Below are 22,500 nucleotides of genomic sequence, written 5' to 3'. Positions count from 1 at the left end.
TGGTCGACCTTTTTCCACTTTCTCTCTCTCTGTCTCTCTATGTCTCTATGTCTCTCTGTCTCTGTCTCTGTCTCTCTCTATGACTCTCTCTCTCTCTCTCTATGTCTCTCTCCCTGCACAGAGAGGACGACCTTCCTCCCAAGCGCTCGTCGTCCTCGGCGAAGTCGTCCGCCTTCCACACGGCGGGCGACGCCTCCTCGTCGGAGAACGACACGCTGACGTCGACCAACACGTACGCCAGCCGCTACTGGCACCGCCCCTCCCCCGAGAGCCACGCCCCCGCCCGCCACAAGACCCCGCCCCCTCCCGCCGTCGTCGGTGGCGGCAGCTACGACGACGCCCACTCCTACACGCGCTACAACGGAGACACCACGCAGCGCACCTTCTCCCACGGGTAGGTGGGACATATCCGCCCCGCAGGGCGATATGGTGGTACATATCCGCCCCGCAGGGCGATATGTACCACCATATCTGCCCTGCAGTGCGATATGACCTTCTGTCACGGGTGGGGGGGGGGGGGGGGGGGGGATGCGGTATTGATTTCCTCAACTAATACTACGACGAATAACGTTCGTCGACTACTGTACCTTTTTACACTGACGAAAACTAAATTGAAACTAAACGACAACTATAAAGCTACGACTAAAACTAAGACTAAACTAGAACTGCACTCTGTCGAGTGCATACTTCCTTGTTGCACACTAGTAGGCCATAAATGGCCTACTAGTGGCCTAAATGGCCTACTAGTAGGCCATAAATGGCCTACTAGTGCGCAAGCAGAGCGCGCAAGTACTTTCGACCGCTACAAACTGTCAAATCTCAGTTTCTCTGTGAAGGAACGTTTGAAATGTTGAATTATTAGGTTTAACTATTTGCTACCTACCTACTTTATGCATGTAACGCAATGACTACTTGTGCCTGATACGGCAGTGGTGCCAGATTACATACATGTATACTGTACATAGGAGCATTACCTTTAATCCTCCCCACACTAAAACATATCGTCATTACGTCACCATCGAACACCAGTTACACTCTGGCATTGGGTCCTTTAACCCATTCTGACCGGGCACCCATTTTGGTGTCAGCATCATGTTATGCTTTAGCTATTTAAAAATAGCAGATCTACAAGCTCATATCGCGCCACCGAGTGGCGCGATACGAGCTTGTAGGTCTGCTATTTTTGAAAAATCGAAGAGCGACTGACATTTTTTTTATCTGATCTCAGGTCAGAATGGGTTCATCAGACCAGTGTGTCCCCGGCGGAAACCTCATATGAATCTGATCTCGGGTCAGAATGGGTTAAAGGAAATGCCTCTATCTATATGTATCTATATGTAATGTGTAAATTGATTAGCGGTATGCTGTGGTTACTTTGCGCCGTACGCACCGTCACAGCCGTTCCAGGAGTATGCACCGCCCCAGCAAATGACGTAATGACTACTTGTGCCTGATACGGCAGTGGTGTCAGATTACATCCATGTACACACAGTGGTGTCAGATTACATCCATGTACACACAGTGGTGTCAGATTACATTCATGTATACACAGTGGTGTCAGATTACATCCATGTATACACAGTGGTGTCAGATTACATCCATGTGTACACAGTGGTGTCAGATTACATTCATGTGTACACAGTGGTGTCAGATTACATTCATGTATACACAGTGGTGTCAGATTACATTCATGTATACACAGTGGTGTCAGATTACATCCATGTATACACAGTGGTGTCAGATTACATCCATGTGTACACAGTGGTGTCAGATTACATTCATGTATACACAGTGGTGTCAGATTACATCCATGTATACACAGTGGTGTCAGATTACATTCATGTATACACAGTGGTGTCAGATTACATCCATGTGTACACAGTGGTGTCAGATTACATTCATGTATACACAGTGGTGTCAGATTACATCCATGTATACACAGTGGTGTCAGATTACATTCATGTATACACAGTGGTGTCAGATTACATTCATGTATACACAGTGGTGTCAGATTACATCCATGTATACACAGTGGTGTCAGATTACATCCATGTGTACACAGTGGTGTCAGATTACATTCATGTATACACAGTGGTGTCAGATTACATCCATGTATACACAGTGGTGTCAGATTACATTCATGTATACACAGTGGTGTCAGATTACATCCATGTGTACACAGTGGTGTCAGATTACATCCATGTGTACACAGTGGTGTCAGATTACATCCATGTACACACAGTGGTGTCAGATTACATCCATGTATACACAGTGGTGTCAGATTACATTCATGTATACACAGTGGTGTCAGATTACATTCATGTATACACAGTGGTGTCAGATTACATCCATGTATACACAGTGGTGTCAGATTACATTCATGTATACACAGTGGTGTCAGATTACATTCATGTATACACAGTGGTGTCAGATTACATCCATGTATACACAGTGGTGTCAGATTACATCCATGTATACACAGTGGTGTCAGATTACATCCATGTATACACAGTGGTGTCAGATTACATTCATGTATACACAGTGGTGTCAGATTACATTCATGTATACACAGTGGTGTCAGATTACATCCATGTATACACAGTGGTGTCAGATTACATCCATGTATACACAGTGGTGTCAGATTACATTCATGTATACACAGTGGTGTCAGATTACATTCATGTATACACAGTGGTGTCAGATTACATTCATGTATACACAGTGGTGTCAGATTACATTCATGTATACACAGTGGTGTCAGATTACATCCATGTATACACAGTGGTGTCAGATTACATCCATGTATACACAGTGGTGTCAGATTACATACATGTATACACAGTGGTGTCAGATTACATCCATGTATACACAGTGGTGTCAGATTACATACATGTATACACAGTGGTGTCAGATTACATCCATGTATACACAGTGGTGTCAGATTACATCCATGTATACACAGTGGTGTCAGATTACATCCATGTATACACAGTGGTGTCAGATTACATCCATGTATACACAGTGGTGTCAGATTACATCCATGTATACACAGTGGTGTCAGATTACATCCATGTATACACAGTGGTGTCAGATTACATCCATGTATACACAGTGGTGTCAGATTACATTCATGTATACACAGGAGCATTACCTTTAATCCTCCCGACACTAAAACATATCGTCATTACGTCACCACCATTGATATTCCGATATTCCGATATTATATATAGTGTATATATGTATAACTAGCTCTCAATGATGACGTAATGAATATGTGGGTTAAAGGACCCAACGCCAGAGTGTAACTGGTTTTCGATGGTGACGTAATGACGATATGTTTTAGTGTTAGGGTTTCTGCGGCCGAATATTCGGTGCATCACTAATATTATGTTTCCATTACCCCCTCCCCCCCATAGGCACAACGCCGCGCATCGCAGCCCCACAACGACTCTGGTAACGCCAGGCTCCGCCCCTCTGACCCGCCACGCCCATTATCACCACGCCCACCACCAGGTACTGTCCTATCACAGTGGTTCTCAACTGTGGGCTCATTGAGGGGGTTCCAGGTGGTCCGTGGACCACCAGTGGTCCTTGAGGGGGTTCCAGATGGTCCGTGGACCACCAGTGGTCCTTGAGGGGGTTCCAGATGGTCCGTGGACCACCAGTGGTCCTTGAGGGGGTTCCAGATGGTCCGGGGACCACCTGTGGTCTTTGAGGGGGTTCCAGGTGGTCCGGGGACCACCAGTGGTCCTTGAGGGGGTTCCAGATGGACGGGGACCACCTGTGGTCTTTGAGGGGGTTCCAGGTAGTCCGGGGACCACCAGTGGTCTTTGAGGGGGTTCCAGGTGGTCCGGGGACCACCTGTGGTCCTTGAGGGGGTTCCAGGTGGGCCTGGGACCACCTGTGGTCCTTGAGGGAGGTTCCAGGACCACCTGGAACATTTTTTTATGTTTTTTTCCATTTTCTAAATACAAGACATACAAGGAACACATAGTACACAAAAAACTAACAAAACAACAACAACATCGATGACAAAACAAAACCAACAATAATTGCAGTTAAGGAGTTGTGACCAAATTTCGTCATCATGTCATAATTATGAAAGCAGGGAATCGTAGCTTCAAATTGACATATTGGTTGTTCAGTTTGACCCACTGGTTTTGGAGATATGGCTTATAGAGTAACTGTCAGAGAAAACAGGCTTGAAAGGTTCACTTCTGTGGTCTCTAACATTACACCTATAGCTACATGTTTAAGCATTTATTTCATATTTACATGTCTTCTGTGGACTCTAGCATTACACCTAGCTACATGTTTAAGCATTTATTTCATATTTACATGTCTTCTGTGGTCTCTAACATTACACCTATAGCTACATGTTTAAGCATTTATTTCATATTTACATGTCTTCTGTGGTCTCTAACATTACACCTATAGCTACATGTTTAAGCATGTATTTCATATTTACATGTCTTCTGTGGTCTCTAACATTACACCTATAGCTACATGTTTAAGCATTTATTTCATATTTACATGTCTTCTGTGGACTCTAACATTACACCTAGCTACATGTTTAAGCATTTATTTCATATGTACATGTCTTCTGTGGTCTCTAACATTACACCTAGCTACATGTTTAAGCATTTATTTCATATTTACATGTCTTCTGTGGTCTCTAACATTACACCTAGCTACATGTTTAAGCATTCATTTCATATTTACATGTCTTCTGTGGACTCTAACATTAGCTACATGTTTAAGCATTTATTTCATATTTACATGTCTTCTGTGGACTCTAACATTACACCTAGCTACATGTTTAAGCATTTATTTCATATTTACATGTCTTCTGTGGATTCTAACATTACACCTAGCTACATGTTTAAGCATTTATTTCATATTTACATGTCTTCTGTGGTCTCTAACATTACACCTATAGCTACATGTTTAAGCATTTATTTCATATTTACATGTCTTCTGTGGACTCTAACATTACACCTAGCTACATGTTTAAGCATTTATTTCATATTTACATGTCTTCTGTGGTCTCTAACATTACACCTATAGCTACATGTTTAAGCATTTATTTCATATTTACATGTCTTCTGTGGTCTCTAACATTACACCTAGCTACATGTTTAAGCATTCATTTCATATTTACATGTCTTCTGTGGACTCTAACATTAGCTACATGTTTAAGCATTTATTTCATATTTACATGTCTTCTGTGGACTCTAACATTACACCTAGCTACATGTTTAAGCATTTATTTCATATTTACATGTCTTCTGTGGATTCTAACATTACACCTAGCTACATGTTTAAGCATTTATTTCATATTTACATGTCTTCTGTGGTCTCTAACATTACACCTAGCTACATGTTTAAGCATTTATTTCATATTTACATGTCTTCTGTGGACTCTAACATTACACCTATAGCTACATGTTTAAGCATTTATTTCATATTTACATGTCTTCTGTGGACTCTAACATTACACCTAGCTACATGTTTAAGCATTTATTTCATATTTACATGTCTTCTGTGGTCTCTAACATTACACCTAGCTACATGTTTAAGCATTTATTTCATATTTACATGTCTTCTGTGGTCTCTAATATTACACCCCCCTTAGATAGCATTTCTGTAGACTTAGATAGCATCTGATACAAACTTATAGCATGTTATGTAGACAGCACTATAATTGCATTGTATATAGTCATAGCACGCCATAGTACATATGTATAGCATAGTAGTATATATATATATATAGTTTATATGTATAATCTCATAATATAGATATTCCACTGTTACTTTCTTAGCTTACGCATGTTTTATGATAAATGCTTTTTTTTTTTTGTGATGTATTCCCATGCTTTTTGTTCTTGCTTAATGTAAGTCGCTCTGGATTAAGAGCGTCTGCTAAATGCCTAAATTGTAAATTGTACACCTAGCTACATGTTTAAGCATTCATTTCATATTTACATCGTTGTATATACATTGTTTTCAACAGCTACAACTTTAGCTAGAACTTTGATGTGACAGTATATATAATTCGTGACTGTGATTCTGCTCCCTGCCACCAGGGGGCTCCACCCGGTGGCGCCGTGACCACCAACGGCAGCCACACCCTGCCCCCCCCTCCGCCCAAGACCCTGGTGGTGACCACCAACTCCGCCCCCGGCCCCGCCCCCTGCCCCCCCGCCGTGCCCGCGCGCGGCGCCAGCAGCAGCAACGGCACGGCGGCTGTGGGCGTGGCCAGGGCGCCGGGCGGCGGTAAGCATCACCACCACCACCACCACCACCACCCCAACGCCTCCACCACCTCCACCTACGCCGTCAGCCAGGCCACGCTGGAGAGGATGGGCGCCGTGCCCGTCATGGTGCCCGCCCAGAGCAGGGCCGGGTCGCTGGTCTGAGGGGACCCCCACCAGGGACCCCCAGGGACCCCCAGGGACCCCCACCAACGACCCCCAGGAGGGACCCCCACCAACGACTCCCACCAACGACCCCCAGGGACCCCCACCAACGACCCCCAGGGACCCCCACCAACGACCCCCAACGACCCCCACCAACGGACGGACCCCTACCCACCCATCCCAGGGACGGATTCATCCTTTTTTGGGGGGGGGTGGTGGTCGGGGGTGTGGGCCCATAGCGCGCACGTGCGCGCGACATTTTCATTGTTTTTTTTTATCATCTTTTACCTAGATTTAACAACATCAATCAGGCCACATGGCCCCTGAAAGGGCCCCTGAGAGCCCTGGAGGGCCCCTATAGGCCACGGCCCCTGAAAGGGCCCCTGAGAGCCCTGGAGGGCCCCTATAGGCCACGGCCCCTGAAAAGGCCCCTGAGAGCCCTGGAGGGCCCCTATAGGCCACGCCCCCTGAAAGGGCCCCTGAGAGCCATGGAGGGCCCCTATAGGCCACGGCCCCCACTGACCCGATGGCTAATCTGGCCCTGAGCCACCCAGCCAGCTGGGGATGTGACCTTGTATAGGATCTACGGAGCGCTTTGTACCTGTTTTAATCAGGACTGGTACCTGTTTTAATCAGGACTGGTACTGGTTTTAATCAGGACTGGTACTAATGTAGGAACAAACTGGTAAACACAGGGCGATTCCCAACGTTTTTTTCAACTGTAATAAAAAACCCGTCCGAACTGTTCACGACCACGGAACAGACCATACAGAACGCACCCCCCAGGGACCCCCAGGGACCCCCAGGAACCCCCAGGGACCCCCCAGGGACCCCCAGGGACCCCCCCAGGGACCCCCAGGGACCCCCAGGAACCCCCAGGGACACCCCCAGGGACCCCCAGGGACCCCCAGGAACCCCTACCACGGAACACCCAGCCAGCCAGCCGGACCTTTTTTCCAGGATCTACGGAGCGGTTTGTTCCGTTCTTTATTAGGAGAGAGGGACAGAAAAAAAGGGGTTCCCGCTCCGGAATGGATTTAACGTGGAATACAGACCAGTTTAAAGATGTGGAACAGGACTATACGGACCGGGTTTGGAACCGTTTTCCACTGAAATACGTTTTACGTTTTTTTTCCAGCTCCGACTGGAATACTGGACCCGTCAGGACCTTTTATGACCTGTCAGGACCTTTTATGACCTGTCAGGACCTTTTATGACCTGTCAGGACCTTTTATGACCCCGTCAGGACCTTTTATGACCTGTCAGGACCTTTTATGACCTGTTGGGACTGATAGAGGGGGGGGGGGGGGGGGGTCGCCGAACTTGAACCTCTTTATAACCCGTTCTGACCTGAGATCAGATTCTAAAAAATGTTCTTCTACATCCTGACAGTTTTCCGAAAAAGTTATGTTTCTATGTCAGTCGTTCTTCGGTTTTTCCAAAAAAATAGCAGACCTACAAGCTCGTAAGCGCGCCACTCGGTGGCGCGCTTACGAGCTTGTAGATCTGCTATTTTTCAATAGCTAAAACATCTCACCTGAGAGCAGAATCTTCTAGATGTCTCCTAAAAGTCACGACAGTTTTCTGTTTGTAAGTCAGTGGAGATCAAACCATGTCATGTCAAGCCAGAACTATCTGTAATTGGCCAACGACCCCCATCTGAAAATATGTTGTTCCAGTATACCGGTATGTCGGATGAATTTGGACGAAAAGAAGGACTTTCGCAGTATATTTCAGTAGTATATTTCAGTAGTATATTTCAGTAGTATATTTCAGCAGTATATTTCAGTAGTATTTCAGTAGTTTATTTCAGTCACAGCAAAGGAACCTCCTCCGTAAATGTATTGGATTCCTATGGCGCGCACGCGCATACTCGTCCTTGTGCTGGGAGGGACGAAGGCGTTGCCTAGCAACCTGGGCAGTGCTAGAGGTTTTTTTTTGAGCTCCAGCCGGTAAGCGTCTGAACCGCGCGGGTCACGGGGGGTTGCGTGGGGTCGCGGGGTCAACTCCATGAGAGTTAACGGCTTAATTGACTTTTATTTAATCGGCGCGCGTGTCCTGTGTCTGTGTTTTTGGCACGTATAATTGGCCAGGTCGGTATATGACGTCATGCATGCAGTGATGTCATGAATGATGTCATACATGCGATTATGTCATGAGTGACATCATACTGCAGTGCTCGACGGGAAGGTGAGCGGGAGGCCTCGCCGCTTCATTCGTGACGCTTGGATGAGCGGGAGTCTTCTGGAATCCGACTTGACAAAAAAGCTTATTTTATTGTTTTCGTTTCAACATGATTGGTTGTATTTTATTACCCTGTGGATACGATTGGTTGTATTTTATTACCCTGTGGATACGATTGGTTGTATTTTATTACCCCGTGGATACGATTGGTTGTATTTTATTACCCTGTGGATACGATTGGTTGTATTTGATTACCCCGTGGATACGATTGGTTGTATTTTATTACCCTGTGGATACGATTGGTTGTATTTTATTACCCTGTGGATACGATTGGTTGTATTCTATTACCCTGTGGATACGATTGGCTGTATTTTATTACCCTGTGGATACGATTGGTTGTATTCTATTACCCTGTGGATACGATTGGCTGTATTGTGTTCTCTTTCGTTTTTGCCCTCTCCAGACCACGAATGCAGCATTTACTACATGGTGGAAGAAATGCTAAATTAAATTCCTCTCCTCTCCTCTCCTCTCCTCTCCTCTCCTCTCCTCTCCTCTCCTCTCCTCTCCTCTCCTCTCCTCTCCTCTCCTCTCCTCTCCTCTCCTCTCCTCCCCTCTATTCGTACGTATACGTCTGTAATCTGTACGTCTGTAATCTGTACGTCTGTTGGTACGTCTGTAATCCACGTAACTCGAGAAATGAAATGAATCTCCAGACGCGTCGGTCGTTTCCGTGTGTGAAAAGCCCTTTGTAAACCCAGCTGGGGTGGGGGAAAAAAAAAGAACGACAACTTTGTGTCGTTTAAAAAAACGTCCCCTTAGATTCTCCGCCCATAGACTCTTTGAGGGTCTGCAGTGCAATGCCTCGACTCCCCCACAGGGGGGTGCTGTATCACCACCATCACACACTTTTATCTATCTTTTGTCTTTTGCTGTAATCGGACACTTTGGGTTTGGGTTTGTTTTCTTCTTTGCACTTTCTGGAGCATCTTCCTTCTAATATAACTTATCTTATCTTAGAAATAACCTTAGTCTTAATCTGCTGAACACTGCTGGCCGACATCACCCAAGAGATTAACACAGTATGCTACGTGTTACATATTACTCCTTAACCCATTCTGACCTGAGATCAGATTCATACGAGGTTTCCACTGGACACACACTGGTCTGATTACCCCATTCTGACCTGAGATCAGATTCATACGAGGTTTCCACTGGACACACACTGGTCTGATTAAAAAAACGAGAGTAATTTATTTTATTACATTATGTTTTGACTAATAATATGAAGAAGAAGATTCACCGATCAGCCAAGAAGGGCTTTAAAATAAAGCAGCGATCTCTCTTGACCTTTTTTAAATGAAATGTTTTCAAACGGATCCTGAATACGTGAAGTATTATCTATTACTGTTTTGGCAGAGTATTAATACGTTACTCTACTCGTTACTGTAATACAGTAATAATATTACAGTAATACGGTAATATAATATTACAGTATCTCATAGTAACGTGTTACTGGATACAGTAATAATATTACATTACAGACACTTTTTGTTCATTCAGTCTTAAAATCAAATCTGCTGTCTTAGAAACACCATGACTAGTCTTACACTGGACTAGTCTTACACTGGACTAGTCTTACACTGGACTAGTCTTACACTGGACTAGTCTTACACTGGACTAGTCTTACACTGGACTTACACTGGACTAGTCTTACACTGGACTAGTCTTACAGTGGACTAGTCTTACACTGGACTAGTCTTACACTGGACTAGTCTTACACTGGACTTACACTGGACTAGTCTTACACTGGACTAGTCTTACACTGGACTAGTCTTACACTGGACTAGTCTTACACTGGACTAGACTTACACTGGACTAGTCTTACACTGGACTAGACTTACACTGGACTAGACTTACACTGGACTAGTCTTAGACTGGACTAGTCTTACACTGGACTGGAAACACCATGACGAGTCTTACACTGGACTAGTCTTAGACTGGACTAGTTTTACACTGGACTGGAAACACCATGACTAGTCTTACACTGGACTAGTCTTAGACTGGACTAGTTTTACACTGGACTAGTTTTACACTGGACTAGTCTTACACTGGACTAGTTTTACACTGGACTAGTTTTACACTGGACTAGAAACAACAAGACTAGTCTTAGACTGGACTAGTCTTACACTGGACTAGTCTTACACTGGACTAGTCTTAGACTGGACTAGTTTTACACTGGACTAGTTTTACACTGGACTAGTCTTACAGTGGACTAGTCTTACAGTGGACTAGTCTTACACTGGACTAGTCTTACACTGGACTAGTTTTACACTGGACTAGTCTTACACTGGACTAGTCTTAGACTGGACTAGTTTTACACTGGACTGGAAACACCATGACGAGTCTTACACTGGACTAGTCTTAGACTGGACTAGTTTTACACTGGACTGGAAACACCATGACTAGTCTTACACTGGACTAGTCTTAGACTGGACTAGTTTTACACTGGACTAGTTTTACACTGGACTAGTTTTACACTGGACTAGTTTTACACGGGACTAGTCTTACACTGGACTAGTCTTACACTAGACTAGAAACAACAAGACTAGTCTTACAGTGGACTAGTCTTACTCTTACACTGGACTAGTCTTAGACTGGACTAGTCTTAGACTGGACTATAGTCTTACACTGGACTAGTCTTACACTTTCTCAGGGAGACGGATGGCTGAGGTAGATCAGGTCCCGTGAACCCATTCAGACCTGAGAACTGATTCTACAAAATGGCTTCTAAATCCTAAACGGTTTTCTGGAGAAAAAAATAAATAGAGCTGGGACTCGATTCAAAAAAATAATCTAATTAATCAGAGGCTTTGCGATTAATTAATCTAGATTAATCGCATTTTAATCGCATATCAATATTCAACCCGAGAACAGCGAGAAACCTTTTTTTTTATGTTTTTTGGTATCCCAGTGAATCAATGAATAGTGACTACAGGATACCGCTCATTTTCAACATTTTACTGTCATTAATATATACCTGTAATAATAAAAGTCACCCCATTCTGTGTTGCCTAGAACTGGAGGTCTGAAAGAAAATTAGTAACAGTAACAAGTACATCTCAGTGACATCACAAAGCTGTACTTCATTATTATTGTTACTGTTTTTTGTCAGACCTCCAGTTCTAGGCAACACAAAATGGGGTGACTTTTTTTATTATTTCCAGTTTTCAGTACTATAGAAAAGCGCCCAGTGAGAAACGTTCCGCGGTGAAAAAAAAGGTGTGATTAATTTATCTGTAGTTAATTAATCTAAATTAATCGCAATTAGTCCCTGCCCTAAAACAATACCCATGTTTCGAAGTCAGTGGTGCTCAACCTTCTCACGTCAAGGACTTTCTGGCGCCCCCTACTGGTATAAATAAGTCACATACTCGTGCTCACACAAACAGGTAAACAAACAGGTACACACGGACGGACATTGCTGGTTGTAGGAGTGGTTGCACCACTCAAAAAAAACAGCAGATCTACAAGCTCGTAGCTTACAGATCTGCTGTTTCTCAACAGCCTAAAGTCTATAACATGATGCTTCATAACACACCAAAAGGGGATTTCTCCCGTCCCGAATGGGCTGTACATGATGTACATTACTGTAACTAATATTATAGCACATGATACTGTAACATAAACATGTACAATACTGTAACTAATAACACTACATACTGTACATCACTGTGTACATTTACTGTAACTAAAGATAGCACCTAATACTGTACAATAAACGTGTACATTATTGTAAGTAATATTAGGCGTATACAGTCTGATTGGCTGTGCACTATGCGCCACAAAAACCGTGTCTTAATGCTAAGATTTTGTTGTTTGTTTTTGTGTTATTCTTGTTTTTCTTGTTCTTATTTCAGGAGACTCAAAAAGACGGGTTTTAATGGACGGCGTTCTTGTGTGTTTTGATGGAGGGACAGTTTGGGTTTTTTTTTTTTATTGTATTTTTTAACGACAGCTTGCCGTACCCGTATACCGTAACAACAACAACAACAACGACAACCAGTGGCGTGCACAGATAGACACTAGGGGGTGCTGCCCTTTTAAAAATTTAAAAAACTTATTTTTTTTCTTTCTTTTTAGTGTGTGGACCATGCGGTGACATTGATCAAATCTTGATAAAAAACGCTTCTACTATATTATTTAGGCCCGATAAAAAAACAAACAATAGCAGACCTACAAGCTCGTAGCGCGCCACTCGGTGGCGCGCTATGAGCTTGTAGATCTGCTATTTTTCAATAGCTATAAAGCACCAAAATGGGTTCCCGCCCCAAAATGTGCTGCACAAGGTGCCCTTTTATTTTCACTTGAGCACCTCATGCCCCTCTAAATGTCTGTGCACGCCACTGACAACAACGATGACGTCAAAGTCGCTTGCGAGGCTTTGATACGTCGAGGCGGTCTAGTTGGAGGATATGATGTCGTTGTACCACAGGATATGATGTCATTTCTATACCGCTATGAACTTAACGTCATTATAATCGTGAGTAATAATAATAATAATTCATTTTGGGCTGAACTCCCCCGTGTTTAAATTGTCAACCAACGGTCACAGTGAATTGCAGAGGCGTTTGGACAAATACTCATTTAAAACCTTCGATCGCGATACCATTATTGTGAGGGGGTTTTTTAATAGCGGTAATCGTCTCATCCCTAGTCTCTACACTGTAAGACTTTATGGTCTTAACCAAATCTCACCGCTGAAACCGTGGTCCCGACTAAGCCGCATTATACTCCATAACTTAATAAGCCTGCATTTTAGACTGTTACTCTCACACGGTGAATCGTCATTTAATAAGCCAGTACAGAACTGTACAGATGGTGAATCATCATTTAATAAGCCAGTACAGAACTGTACAGACGGTGAATCATCATTTTAAAGCACTGTCTTCCAACGATGCTGCAATATTTGAAAAAGCAATTTGTTTTTGTTTAAAAAAAAGAAATCTGTGTGTTGGATGTACATTTTTAGAAGCCTTTGTTGTCTCTCTTATTTGTCTCTTCAGACTGAAGTCAAATGTTTTGAATTGTTTTCGTTTATTTTTATTTTATTCTCATATGGAACTTGCAATATTATGCGTTTGTTGTGTTCTATATACTTCCTGTCATCTGAACGTCTTAGTCCTTCGACGACCCTCGGCTCATAATATGTATATTTAATGTACTAAATAAACCATAACATTTATAATAAAGACCCACGGCTCATAATATGTATATTTAATGTACTAAATAAACCATAACATAAACTACACAGGTTCATCTCTACTACTGTTGGAGCAGCCATAAACTACACAGGTTCATCTCTACTACTGTTGGAGCAGCCATAAACTACACAGGTTCATCTCTACTGTTGGAACAGCCATAAACTACACAGGTTCAACTCTACTACTGTTGGAGCAGCCATAAACTACACAGGTTCATCTCTACTGTTGGAACAGCCATAAACTACACAGGTTCAACTCTACTACTGTTGGATCAGTCATAAACTACACAGGTGCATCTCTACTACTGTTGGAGCAGCCATAAACTACACAGGTTCATCTCTACTATTGGAACAGCCATAAACTACACAGGTTAATCTCTACGACTGTTGGAGCAGCCATAAACTACACAGGTTCATCTCTACTGTTGGAACAGCCATAAACTACACAGGTTCATCTCTACTACTGTTGGAGCAGCCATAAACTACACAGGTTCACTTCTACTGTTGGAGCAGCCATAAACTACACAGGTTCATCTCTACTGTTGGAGCAGCCATAAACTACACAGGTTCACCTCTACTGTTGGAGCAGCCATAAACTACACAGGTTCATCTCTACTGTTGGAGCAGCCATAAACTACACAGGTTCATCACTACTGTTGGAGCAGCCATAAACTACACAGGTTCATCTCTACTGTTGGAGCAGCCATAAACTACACAGGTTAATCTCTACTGTTGGAGCAGCCATAAACTACACAGGTTCATCTCTACTGTTGGAGCAGCCATAAACTACACAGGTTAATCTCTACTGTTGGAGCAGCCATAAACTACACAGGTTCATCTCTACTGTTGGAGCAGCCATAAACTACACAGGTTCATCTCTACTGTTGGAGCAGCCATAAACTACACAGGTTCATCTCTACTACTGTTGGAGCAGCCATAAACTACACAGGTTCATCTCTACTGTTGGAGCAGCCATAAACTACACAGGTTCATCTCTACTATTGGAACAGCCATAAACTACACAGGTTCATCTCTACTGTTGGAGCAGCCATAAACTACACAGGTTCATCTCTACTGTTGGAGCAGCCATAAACTACACAGGTTCATCTCTACTGTTGGAACAGCCATAAACTACACAGGTTCATCTCTACTACTGTTGGATCAGTCATAAACTACACAGGTGCATCTCTACTACTGTTGGAGCAGCCATAAACTACACAGGTTCATCTCTACTATTGGAACAGCCATAAACTACACAGGTTAATCTCTACGACTGTTGGAGCAGCCATAAACTACACAGGTTCATCTCTACTGTTGGAACAGCCATAAACTACACAGGTTCATCTCTACTACTGTTGGAGCAGCCATAAACTACACAGGTTCATCTCTACTACTGTTGAAGCAGCCATAAACTACACAGGTTCATCTCTACTATTGGAACAGCCATAAACTACACAGGTTAATCTCTACGACTGTTGGAGCAGCCATAAACTACACAGGTTCATCTCTACTGTTGGAGCAGCCATAAACTACACAGGTTAATCCGTTCTGGAGCATCTTTGTAATGTTAGTGTTATTAAAAAGCAAGTAAAAGAGTAACGTTTGAGGCAGACTCAGTCACTTTTCCATTCACTGTAGTAGAAGAGGTGCGGGGAAACCGGAGATGTGTCGTCTCCGCCTACAGGGAATACGTAGGCGTCGCAGTCCCTCCCCCTTTCAGAACGACAAAGTGGCCCAGGAAATGAATCCCAATGCATTTTTCCAATAGGCATTTCTTAAATTATTTATTTAAAACTAAGACCTTTTAAGCGTTGTACGAAGCCAACTCTTGTCGTGACAAATCATGACAACACACACAATATTTTGGACCAAACAAATAATTACAAAGAAGAAAAACAACAAAAAACGTGTTGTAACCTGCCGTTTTCTTCTACTTTTCTACTTTCTTGGCCCGAAACATTGTTTTTGTTGTCATGATTTGTCACGACAACAGTTGGCTGTATAACTAGCTCTCAATGATTACGTAATAAAGATGTGGATTAAAGGACCCAATGCCAGAGTGTAATTGGTGTTCGATGGTGACGTAATGACGATATGTTTTAGTGTTGGGAGGATTAAAGGTAATGCTCCTTCCCTATGTATAGGCTACATGTATGTAATCTGGCACCACTGCCGTATCAGGCACAATTAGTCATTACGTCATTTGCTGGGACGGTGCATGTAAAAAAGTAGTATTATTAAGTATGGTACAAGTTTCTATCTATAAAAGAAATACAGTTTTATCGATTTAGAACTATTCTGGATCCCTTTTTAGTTACTCAAAGAAAAATAAATCATCTATCTGATGAAAAAAAACTGAAAAAATGTTATCACGTATACAGTATCATTATTTAATTATTTATTGTAAATTGTCTCTCATACTCATGATTGATTTGACAGTTTTTTACCGGTAGAAAGTACTTGCGCGCTCTGCTTGCGTGTGCACGTGTGCAACAAGAAAGTATGCACTCGACAGAGTGCAGTTCTAGTTATTATTATTATTAAAGTGTAGTTGTTTATTTGGTCTTGTTTCTAAAGTGTAGTTGTTTATTTGGGCTTGTTTATAGAGTGTAGTTGTTTATTTGGTCTTGTTTCTAAAGTGTAGTTGTTTATTTGGTCTTGTTTCTAAAGTGTAGTTGTTTATCTGGTCTTGTTTCTAAAGTGTAGTTGTTTATTTGGGCTTGTTTCTAAAGTGTAGTTGTTTATTTGGTCTTGTTTCTAAAGTGTAGTTGTTTATTTTGTCTTGTTTATAGAGTGTAGTTGTTTATTTGGTCTTGTTTCTAAAGTGTAGTTGTTTATTTGGTCTTGTTTATAAAGTGTAGTTGTTTATTTGGTCTTGTTTCTAAAGTGTAGTTGTTTATTTGGTCTTGTTTCTAAAGTGTAGTTGTTTATTTTGTCGTGTTTCTAAAGTGTAGTTGTTTATTTGGGCTTGGTTCTAAAGTGTAGTTGTTTATTTGGTCTTGTTTCTAAAGTGTAGTTGTTTATTTGGTCTTGTTTCTAAAGTGTAGTTGTTTATTTGGTCTTGTTTCTAAAGTGTAGTTGTTTATTTGGTCTTGTTTCTAAAGTGTAGTTGTTTATTTGGTCTTGTTTCTAAAGTGTAGTTGTTTATTTGGTCTTGTTTCTAAAGTGTAGTTGTTTATGTGGTCTTGTTTACAAAGTGTAGTTGTTTATTTGGTCTTGTTTCTAAAGTGTAGTGTTTATTTGGTCTTGTTTATAAAGTGTAGTTGTTCATGTGGTCTTGTTTCTAAAGTGTAGTTGTTTATCTGGTCTTGTTTCTAAAGTGTAGTTGTTTATCTGGTCTTGTTTCTAAAGTGTAGTTGTTTATTTGGTCTTGTTTATAAAGTGTAGTTGTTTATTTGGTCTTGTTTCTAAAGTGTAGTTGTTTATTTGGTCTTGTTTCTAAAGTGTAGTTGTTTATTTGGTCTTGTTTCTAAAGTGTAGTTGTTTATTTGGTCTTGTTTCTAAAGTGTAGCTGTTTATTTGGTCTTGTTTCTAAAGTGTAGCTGTTTATTTGGGCTTGTTTCTAAAGTGTAGTTGTTTATTTTGTCTTGTTTATAGAGTGTAGTTGTTTATTTGGTCTTGTTTCTAAAGTGTAGTTGTTTATTTGGGCTTGTTTATAGAGTGTAGTTGTTTATTTGGTCTTGTTTCTAAAGTGTAGTTGTTTATTTGGTCTTGTTTCTAAAGTGTAGTTGTTTATCTGGTCTTGTTTCTAAAGTGTAGTTGTTTATTTGGGCTTGTTTCTAAAGTGTAGTTGTTTATTTGGTCTTGTTTCTAAAGTGTAGTTGTTTATTTTGTCTTGTTTATAGAGTGTAGTTGTTTATTTGGTCTTGTTTCTAAAGTGTAGTTGTTTATTTGGTCTTGTTTATAAAGTGTAGTTGTTTATTTGGTCTTGTTTCTAAAGTGTAGTTGTTTATTTGGTCTTGTTTCTAAAGTGTAGTTGTTTATTTTGTCGTGTTTCTAAAGTGTAGTTGTTTATTTGGGCTTGGTTCTAAAGTGTAGTTGTTTATTTGGTCTTGTTTCTAAAGTGTAGTTGTTTATTTGGTCTTGTTTCTAAAGTGTAGTTGTTTATTTGGTCTTGTTTCTAAAGTGTAGTTGTTTATTTGGTCTTGTTTCTAAAGTGTAGTTGTTTATTTGGTCTTGTTTCTAAAGTGTAGTTGTTTATTTGGTCTTGTTTCTAAAGTGTAGTTGTTTATGTGGTCTTGTTTACAAAGTGTAGTTGTTTATTTGGTCTTGTTTCTAAAGTGTAGTGTTTATTTGGTCTTGTTTATAAAGTGTAGTTGTTCATGTGGTCTTGTTTCTAAAGTGTAGTTGTTTATCTGGTCTTGTTTCTAAAGTGTAGTTGTTTATCTGGTCTTGTTTCTAAAGTGTAGTTGTTTATTTGGTCTTGTTTCTAAAGTGTAGTTGTTTATTTGGTCTTGTTTCTAAAGTGTAGTTGTTTATTTGGTCTTGTTTCTAAAGTGTAGTTGTTTATTTGGTCTTGTTTATAAAGTGTAGTTGTTTATTTGGTCTTGTTTCTAAAGTGTAGTTGTTTATTTGGGCTTGTTTCTAAAGTGTAGTTGTTTATTTGGTCTTGTTTTCGTAGATGTGGTCGCTTGTTTATTTGGCTAAATCTGGCAACACTGCTTCTGGGGCAGCACTTCTGTCTAAAGAACAAGGATTAGTCTTCCAGGTTACTTCTGGGGTGCTAGCACGGACAACCTTCAGAATAAGATAGAAATATGAACTCCAGTTGAAAGCATTTATTCATTCAGATAAATTAAAGTTAATGTTACTACGTGTTATAAATGTTAATAGAAATACACAGACACATAATTAGCGTTGTATGTTTTCGTGTAAATACTTAAGTTATTGTTTTAATGTGCACATGAATTGTTTTTGTTTGCTCTAGAGCATACCTTTATTCTGAAGAGGTCGTCCAACAGGAAGTCTTATCCTTGCTTCCTCATCCTAGCCACTGGTTGCATGGAGGAAAGTTTACTGCGGTTTGTGAGTGAAAACCAAAGTGTTTCATAGTTAAAGTCTCTCCACCATATTAGACTTATATTATAACTAAAACAGCAGCAGGAGGAAGACAAGATGGCGGCGCATTGTTCCTGCCAAGCAGAGGAATGCTTTCCGTTTGTGTGGACAACAGCGCAGACAGACAACACGCCAGGTAGGCTATGTGTTACTGAGCCCTGCTCCAACTTCCTCACTCCCAGCAAATAAACAACACGACGTAACTACTAGCACTCACCGACACAAAGCCTGCTAGACCTTGAGGTAAAAGTTCTATTCTCGAAGCTGGGAAGCGTCTCAGCTCCACAACTTCTCTCTAAAATATACTATTTTACTATTAAATGAAATTAATCCACAACCAGATCGGCGCAGGCAAAACCCGGAAATTCCGTAGTAGATAATAGTATATCTGTGTTATTGACACACATCTGTAACAAAAGCACAGACTGTGAGCTCAAAGCCAGGTAACTGACCAAGTTATGTTCTATTTACTTATAGCTCTGACCAAAGGCATAGAGACTGAGCTACTATTTACTTATAGCTCTGACCAACGGCATAGAGACTGAGCTACTATTTACTTATAGCTCTGACCAACGGCATAGAGACTGAGATACTATTTACTTATAGCTCTGACCAACGGCATAGAGACTGAGATACTATTTACTTATAGCTCTGACTAGCCCCTCTCGGAACCCCCTGGGTCAGCCCAATCCGAACCGAACCGGGCTGACCCGTAGGGTCCCTGTGCGTTACTTTTTTTCATATGGGAATGTTGGAACGCGGACATAAAGATTTTCGGTAATATCGTGTCCGCGCCGCTTGACGTCTTCTTTTGATTTGCGTTATTCTGAAGGTGTCAACTATAAGTACCTATACATACCGCTGCGAATTCTCTTGTGAAGAGCCGTTGTTGAAGGAAGCCGTTGTTCGACCGATTTGGAAGCTTTGATTCCTCTCTTCCTGCCTTGTTTATTGACATCCAATTGTACCGCCTCCCGCTGCGGGGTTGGCTTGTGCCGCTGTGCGTGGCTACGTCCCTGCCTCTGATCTGCTCTGTCATACCTATAGCGCCACTAGCTAGCCAGATAGGCGGTACAATGAGGTGTCAATGAACAAGGAAGGAAGAGAAGAATCAAAGCGACCAAATCGGTCAAACAAGCTATCAGCCTATAGGCTGCTATCAGCCAATAGGCCTGGTTCCCATTTGTACAGCGTGGCTCTACAGTAGTTTGTACATCGTCTCTGTCGGATTCAAAAGTAGTAGAATACTACAAGCTCGTGGATCTGTTAATTCTGATGCTTTTGTGTGACACTGTTGGTATGACAGGGCTGTAGAAGCCATCCGCACTGATTTGTATGTCTATTTATTGTTATTATTATCACACTTGTTGTAGTTATTATTTGGCATTATTGGGCATTGGTTTGATGGGTTGTGTCACTGTTTGGACACCAAGGGCACGCCTCCCCACGCCTAATTGATTGATTGAGAGAGCATATGTAGGCCTGGGTGATTGGGGAGCGTCATGCACCTGGTGGACAAACCAGTTTTACCAGATAGACAGACAGACAGACAGACAGACAACACAGAAGAGACAAATGCTTGTAATGTACCATCACTGCACTTTAAGGAAAGTAAATACAAACTACAATGACATTGAACCTGTGGACAATCTACTTCTTATATCTGCGTACATCCATAATCCCTAGGTGCATCAGTGGGTTTGTTGGCTATAAGGTTGAAATGTTTGGAACCAACAAAGAGCCACAACAAGGGCGTTAAAGTATGAAAACGTTAGAATATGAACATGAGAGTTTTTCTGTCCGACAGCAACGAAATGGAATTAGGTATGAACTATTTTAGGTTTGTATGCCAGTTTTGAGCAGTGACATTTACTATCAATTCAAACATGTATTTGGAACATTGAAGTTAATTGTTTTGCACCCTGTCTGTCCGTCCGTCCGTCCGTGTGTCCGTCTGTGATAAACTAATCTCCAGCACTGTTGTCTTGATCGCAGCCAAACAGACACACTCCCTGGATGGATGGCAGAGCTGAATTAACCTCTTTGCCCATTTCTTTCACATTGGCCTGTTGTAGTGCCATCAGGGGGCCATTCTTTCACATTGGCCTGTTGTAGTGCCATCAGGGGGCCTGTTGTAGTGCCATCAGGGGGCCATTCTTTCACATTGGCCTGTTGTAGTGCCATCAGGGGGCCATTCTTTCACATTGGCCTGTTGTAGTGCCTTCAGGGGGCCATTCTTTCACATTGGCCTGTTGTAGTGCCATCAGGGGGCCATTCTTTAGCTTGTACTGTACCTACATCTAATTGGCGGGAAAAGATTATAATGCAGTTGTTATCTTCTCTGATCCCCCAGTGTTCTGCATCATGATTGGTTTGAACAACCATTGAAACCAAAGAGAGAGGGCATGTGATTGGTGGAAACCATCGCCACAGTGAATAACTGAGGTAAGACCAGTGTGCACTGCAGTGCTTCTCAAAGTGGGTTTGTGGGAAAACTCAACAATCAGGCTACTTTTATGTGTTTAAAACTACTTCTGTCCATAACTCCACTGGGAGCAGTAGGCTACAGCCCCGCACACAACATCCACCTTCCCGAACTGCACCTTTTGTCCAGTAATCGTTACCTGCAGGTCGTTTACAGTAACAGGACAGCACGTCAGTACCACAGGTTTGTGCGCGTGGCAGTGGTGTGACCTTCAGTAGTAGCTGAGCACAATGCTTCTTTGCAACGCCCTGCAAAAAGACCAACGGTAACATTTATATATGGGTGAGTTCGGATATGTGCACCGGGAGCGGGAGAGTTTGTTTTGCAGTGTGCTCAGTGCGCTATCCGAACGCACACACACACACACACACACACACACACACACACACACACACACACACACACACACACACACACACACACACACAGTACACCTTAGGTTTGTGTACATAAATTACATGACAGCTGCAGGTGGGTGTGGGAGTACAAACTTAAACTGAATTTGGGTATGAGAAGTGTTTCCTGATGCATGTAACTTCAACTATACAGCTATATTGTGTTCAGTCTTTTGACTCTTTTCACATCAAATAATGAAGCTGACATGTTAATATCATGTGTTTGTAACAGAATCCACCATGGGGACACTTAAGCAGCGCATGTTGGACACTCTGGATCAGCTGCTTCACGATGAGTTTGACACGTTCAAGTGGCATCTTCTACAAGAGCCTGGAAAGGTTCTCAAGCCGTGTGATCTGGAGAACGCCAAGAGGACAGACACAGTGGACCTGATCGCGCAGAGCTACCCTGGTAGAGAAACTCAGATCATGCTGAATGTTCTGACAAAGATAGACAGGAATGATCTAGTGGAGGGGTTTAAAACCACACCAACAGGTAGGTGAAGAGAGGATAGATATTTTAAGTTTATAACTTAATATTATATTAAAACACCCTTGTAGATTGTAACTAGAAATGTCGCAATTTAAAAAAAGTGTGGTTGCCGCAGTCGCTTATATAACCTCTGTCACAGACAGGTCTCCAGATCACCTCCTCTTCTAATTTATATAACCTCTGTCACAGACAGGTCTCCAGGT

General features: G+C 42.0%; 1 protein-coding gene and 1 long non-coding RNA gene across 2 annotated transcripts in view; both read left to right on the top strand.

Annotated features, from left to right (window-relative positions):
- The window catches only part of igsf11 (immunoglobulin superfamily member 11), a gene marked incomplete at its 3' end in the record, with an annotated part of 17,598 nt that extends 11,179 nt beyond the window's left edge, over positions 1–6,419 (top strand). The window contains exons 6-8 of the mRNA XM_083773015.1: positions 122–394; positions 3,417–3,513; positions 6,087–6,419. Coding sequence (XP_083629141.1) covers positions 122–394; positions 3,417–3,513; positions 6,087–6,419 — 703 coding nt within the window. The remainder of the gene's footprint in view (positions 1–121; positions 395–3,416; positions 3,514–6,086) is intronic.
- A 12,442-nt stretch (positions 6,420–18,861) lies between these two features.
- Positions 18,862–22,283, top strand: LOC310864360. The gene is made up of 3 exons (XR_014569737.1): positions 18,862–19,060; positions 21,278–21,369; positions 22,037–22,283. It is a non-coding gene; the product is annotated as an uncharacterized lncRNA (long non-coding RNA).
- Positions 22,284–22,500: the final 217 nt, after the last annotated feature.

Source organism: Protomyctophum parallelum (assembly GCF_964188405.1).
Source record: "Protomyctophum parallelum genome assembly, chromosome: 9".
NCBI classification, from domain to species: Eukaryota; Metazoa; Chordata; class Actinopteri; order Myctophiformes; family Myctophidae; genus Protomyctophum; species Protomyctophum parallelum.
The sequence above is the reverse complement of the archived record's forward strand: the minus strand, read 5'-3'. Positions and strand labels throughout refer to the sequence as shown.